At 42.5% G+C, this 5,181-nt stretch overlaps 1 protein-coding gene across 3 annotated transcripts in view; it reads left to right on the top strand.

Moving 5' to 3' along the window:
• The first annotated feature begins 571 nt into the window (after window positions 1-571).
• The window catches only part of JSRP1 (junctional sarcoplasmic reticulum protein 1), a 25,464-nt gene continuing 20,854 nt past the window's right edge, over window positions 572-5,181 (top strand). Inside the window, exon 1 of one of the 3 annotated variants that reach the window (XM_015810032.1) lies at window positions 572-655. Coding sequence is in view for 1 of the 3 variants with exons in the window: in XM_015810031.1 (XP_015665517.1) it covers window positions 902-1,006 (105 nt within the window). In the remaining 2 variants the exon portion in view is untranslated. Of the gene's footprint in view, window positions 656-685; window positions 711-900; window positions 1,007-5,181 lie in introns of those variants that run through there. The other 2 variants (XM_015810033.1, XM_015810031.1) reach the window with 2 other exon arrangements.

The raw sequence follows: 5,181 nt of genomic DNA, 5'->3' as shown, positions 1-5,181 counted from the left end.
AAAAAAGATAATCCTACTCAATACATTTTCGGAGATGCTCGGCAGTCCCCGCCCTGCATCCACCCTCATTCACTTTCCTCTTCCTTCCTCCCCCTAAACCCACAACCTCTCCTCTTTCCTCCTTTCCACCTCCCTACATCCCATCTCCCTTCTTAACCACCTCATCGAATGCAGTTTGGGGTACCAGCCGAGCATCTCCTCTTTTTAATACAATTCCATTATTTATCTATAATATATAAATACGTCAATTTTTATATATTTCTATCCCCTAATCCCCTTCTCCCTCCCCCCCGGACTTCCCAGAACTGAATACAGGAATAATCACATAATAGTCCAAGTCTAACCAAAACTACCCATTCATAATATATAAGTCTGTTATTCTATTATTCCTGAGACTGTCGCCATTAAGAAGCATTGGCCCTGCCTTGTGCATAATTATTTCTGCCTTCTGTCATTATCCCCACAGGGCAAAACAGCCTCCTTGTCTTATACGAAAGAAAGAGCAGCAGCGTCTCCTTGATTGGCTGATGTTTTCTTCGGAAAGGATCCAACACCTGTTGCTGTATATTACAGCTATGTAGATTGAAGAGGGAGAAGGAGAAAGCAACTAATCCAGGCGACAAGTGGAAGACCAGACGGTGCGATTTGAACCCTGGTATGCGGCGGACAAGCATCTGCATCTAATATTGGGGGGTCCTGGCTTTAAAAGGGTACATCTACCGATGCATGTGGGTTTTAACAAAAAGTTCAGAGCCACAACTGCTGATGAGCGTGTGGGTCTGCATGCTGGGTTCTGCGGTCCCCGGGGCTGGACGGAGCAATGTTCGGCTGTAGTCCAATTCGGCTGCCTTGCATGGTTTTGCCTGGATAGGAAAGGAAACTATTTTTGGATGACTCTTTGATGTTGAGTCAGCAGCAGCCACTGAAAAGCCCCACTTCAGCTCCCTGGGAGCTGCCCTTGGCTGGTTTATGCAAGAAATTAAAATACAGCAATGAAGGTGGAAAGGTATTTTCTTTTATTACTGAAATACACTAACTGTAGGTGTGTAGTGGGCTTTTCCTTGCTAAATAAAAATGAACAGCAGGTGGAAAGTTCAGGAGGGGATGTGGGGGGGGGGAAACCTGCCTATTTGCAAGCCAGTTAATGGATTTATAGAAAGCGCAGTGGTATTTTATTCTTATTTAGTAGCAAAAGGCTATTGTTATTATGAAAGGTGCATGGACTTGTGTGTAGCAGGGAGTCTTGCTGGGATGCTTGTATATCTTTCTATAGAGATCCATTATCCACAAGGACTATGCAAATCTCCTGAAAGCAATTTGTTGCATAGACGAAGTGCCTGCAGAGCCTCACTTTTTGAGTCAAAGCAGCATCTTTTTTTTTTCCTGGGCTCACATAGCTGCTTCCTAAGTGTAAATTACAACTGATTGTAGCTCGGTTGTAGGAAAGTGTTCCTGCAAAGAGAGCTTCTCTCTGACAAAAGAAAGCTGCCATATAAAGCTGGTTTCAACTGATTTGAAAAGAGGTCCCTCTCTGTTAATTTCCAAACTCCTATTGTCCACCCTGTAGGATTCTCCTCTGTGGCTGTGTTCCCAGAAACTGAACTGCATAGAGTCCCCAGCAGCTGAGATGTGTATTTGAATCGAGTCATTGTGCTGACAGTATAGCAGTGTGTAGCTGTATATGCATTGCAATTCTTAGATGGTGGGCAGGTCTTAGACCAGGGGTCTTCAAACTTGGCCCTTTTATGACTTGTGGACTTCAACTCCCAGAATTCCTTAGCCAGGCATGGAATTCTGGGAGTTGAAGTCCACAAGTCATAAAAAGGCCAAGTTTGAAGACCCCTGTCTTAGACAGTATGTGTGAGAAGGACCTTAGTTGAGGAGAGGATCAGCAGGACTCAATCTGTGCTCATCACTGATTGTTCGGCTCCAGTTAAGAACCACAAGGATGGTTAGACATGGACCTTCTTCTTTGTCTTCTACTCTGTAAGACAAATGTCCTGGTGAGGTGAGCTTGGACTTCCCTCTCCCCAATTTCCCGTCCTAATCCTTCAAAGAGGACCTAATTATTAATTTCTCACAGAAGACGCTGCCAACAAATCATCATTCCAGGGCATTATCGAAGTGTTAACAAGCAATTAGCTCCTGTCCCTAGGAATCCTCAAAGCATTACTCTGTGCTGATAGTCGATAAGCTCACCCAGATCCAAGAGAAACCTCCGTCAAACTTTAAACTCACTCTCTTTCTTTTCCGTGATACTTCATTCTGTCTGCTTCTGCAATCATACAGTCACTAACTTGGGGTGTCTTTGGTTATAGTAAATGCATTATGGTCTCCTTTGAAACAGTGGTGGGATTCAAATATGTGAACAACCGGTTCTCTGTGTGGATGCCGCTTCCGGAAGTCCATTCTGGGCCTGGGCAACAAAAAATTAGCTACAGGTTCTGCCGAACTGGTACGAACCGGCTGAATCCCACCACTGCTCTGAAACCCTGTCAATCAAAAGAATGGAAGTATTTTCATTAGCTGTTTCTTCATTCTGGAACCACCCCACGCTAGAGGTTTGCCAAAGTTCTTGCCTGGGCATGTATAAAGCACCATCTTGCCTTTAAAAAAAAAAAAGATGTTTTGCTCTAAGTTTTTATTTAGAACATTTGCCGAATCCTGCGTTTTGTTTCGGTAACTACATAATGTATTTTTTAAATGTATTTTTTTCCTCAACGCAGTCTCTGGAATGGAGGAGAGAAAAGTTATCTGTTTTGTTAATTTAATGCTAATTAATCTGAAGGATGTATATCCCATCTTTCAATCGGAATTTTCAGAATGGCTTGGAAAGTGTTTCAAAGATATTGCAGCAGATTAGAAGTTTGTAAAATCTGTAGAAGTGCCCAAACATTCTTTTTTTTAAAAAAAATGACACCCAAATAAAGCAGATAAACGTTAATTAAAAGGTAGATATGTAGATATGTGACAAATAAATGTAGATAGCTATATCAATTTACTATAGGATGAAGCCTCTTCGCTGAAGTTTATAGACTATGATCTATCATTCTTATCCAGGGTGGGTTGATGGGCAGATGCTTTTTGACTTCAGAATCTAGAGCTGAGAAAGAGTAACTGTCCCAAAGTCAGCAAGTCAGTATTCGTGACTCAGAATTAAAACCTGGGCCTTGCTATTTCTAGTCCATCACCGTAACCAGTACACTCACATTGGCTTTTACAAAATATGTGGATGTGGGGGTGTTAACTTATTTTTCAAATTAAATTGAAATTTAATTATATTTGTATTTTAGTTACTTCTGTAAGTTGAGTTTCTAGTTTAGAAGGACCTCAGGTAGTAGAACAGAAATGATTTTTCCTTGATACTCTAGAAAACTGCAGAGAATCAGAAAAGAGCTGGGCAGACCACTGATTGGTATAAAACAGTTGAATTTGGGTAATGTGCAGTAGACCAGCTTTTCTGACTTCCAGTGGTTAATTAGAGAGGAGAGAAAAAGAAAGAAAGAAAAAGAAAGAAAGAAAGAAAGAAAGAGGGAGGGAGGGAGGGAGGGAGGGAGGGGGGAGAGAGGGAGGGAAGGAAGGAAGGAAGGAAGAGTATTGTGCAAGCTCAGTTGTGTTACTATATAGCAGTGATGGCGAACCTTTTAGAGACCGAGTGCCCAAACTGTAACCCAAAACCCACTTATGCATCGTCGGGTGCCGGGCGGGTGTGGCCCCATTGGGTGGGTGTGGCCCATTGGGTGGGCGTGGCTGCAGTGGTAACGGCAGACTGGGTGGGACTAAAAAGATCAATCAATCAATTCCAACTTTGCAAGATTTTTTTTCCCCGCGAGAAGTTGAAATTGACTGATTGATTGAACCTTTTTTTTTTGCACATGGCGGCGGAGGCCTAAAGCGAAAAGGTTTTATAAAACCCAGCTGAAGGCCTAGGAGTGGGGCGATGGTGCACGTGCCCACAGAGAAGGCTCTGAGTGCCGCCTCTGGCACCCATGCCATAGGTTCGCCACCACTGCTATATAGTCTCTTCTTAGAAGCAGATTCTTTAGGAAAAACCTTTCTGACTCATTTTGCGATTGTCTGCAGGCAAAACATGTGCTATACCACTATCTGTAAGTTCTCCCCAAAACTAAAAACATAGCTTATGCTAAAGCAGCTTATCAACAACTGGCTAGCTGACAGCTGCTTTCTGATATTTTCAACTCTGATACTTCCTTTCACTGGAAAAAGAATGTGGGACTTTCTGCACATCAAGTCTGCATTTTGAGACAAAACTACAGCTCCGTGCACAATTTACTAAGGATTTCTCACCCAACCACTAACTATCCGCATGCAGAAATTGCTTCCTCCCCCTTCTTTTTCTCAATTCCAACTCCTCTCCTTCTGCATCTTCCTCATCACCAGCTGGAGATTTACCTAAGCCCAGTGAAAATTAAACAAATTACATTTTAATTTTGAAAAATACCTGTGGGATCATAACCCCTACCCAGTGGTGGGATTCCATTATGTGAACAACCAGTTCTCTGTGTGGATGCCGCTTCCGGAAGTCCATTCTGGGCCTGGGCAACAAAAAATTGGCTACCGGTTCTGCCAAAGTGCTGCGAACTGGCTGAATCCCACCACTGCTCCTACCCCTTCCACTCTTGATATGTGTGCACAGATGCACTGGAAAACCTGAAGCCCAGAAAGATCCTAGAAGCTTGATCACGAAAACAACATGATTTAGTTTCCTATTTGATGTTTGCAAATATGTCAAGGCGTTGTTTTTCACTGCAGTAGCTCTATTTGCAGTCTAGTTTTCAAATAATTAGTTAAAGCTTAACACAGATAAACATTTACCCACACTGTTAGGTCAAGATGGTTAAACATTTACACATCCTGCTGCCCCTTTCCTTTCTACCTGCCAATAGTTCTATTGGATTTGTGTTCTACCTGTGCTATTTTCCAATTGCTTCCCTTAAGGGCAAGTTATTCCTTCAAGTCTCCACAATGGGAGCAATTGTCATTCCTAATACAGAAACAGGGCAGAATTTCCAATATACAGAATAGGTGCATTACTGCAGCTCTGTATTTTCTAGTGTTCTGACCTTGTCTGTTTCCAGCCAGTAGTCTGTAGTCTTCGCATCAGATATGGCAGATATGATCAGAGATATTCTAATCACAGAAATGCAACAGCTCTTTCCT

The sequence above is a fragment of the Protobothrops mucrosquamatus genome, unplaced genomic scaffold (genome assembly GCF_001527695.2).
Source record: "Protobothrops mucrosquamatus isolate PMUCROS unplaced genomic scaffold, P.Mucros_1.0 scaffold6, whole genome shotgun sequence".
Taxonomy (NCBI): domain Eukaryota; kingdom Metazoa; phylum Chordata; class Lepidosauria; order Squamata; family Viperidae; genus Protobothrops; species Protobothrops mucrosquamatus.
The sequence above is the reverse complement of the archived record's forward strand: the minus strand, read 5'-3'. Positions and strand labels throughout refer to the sequence as shown.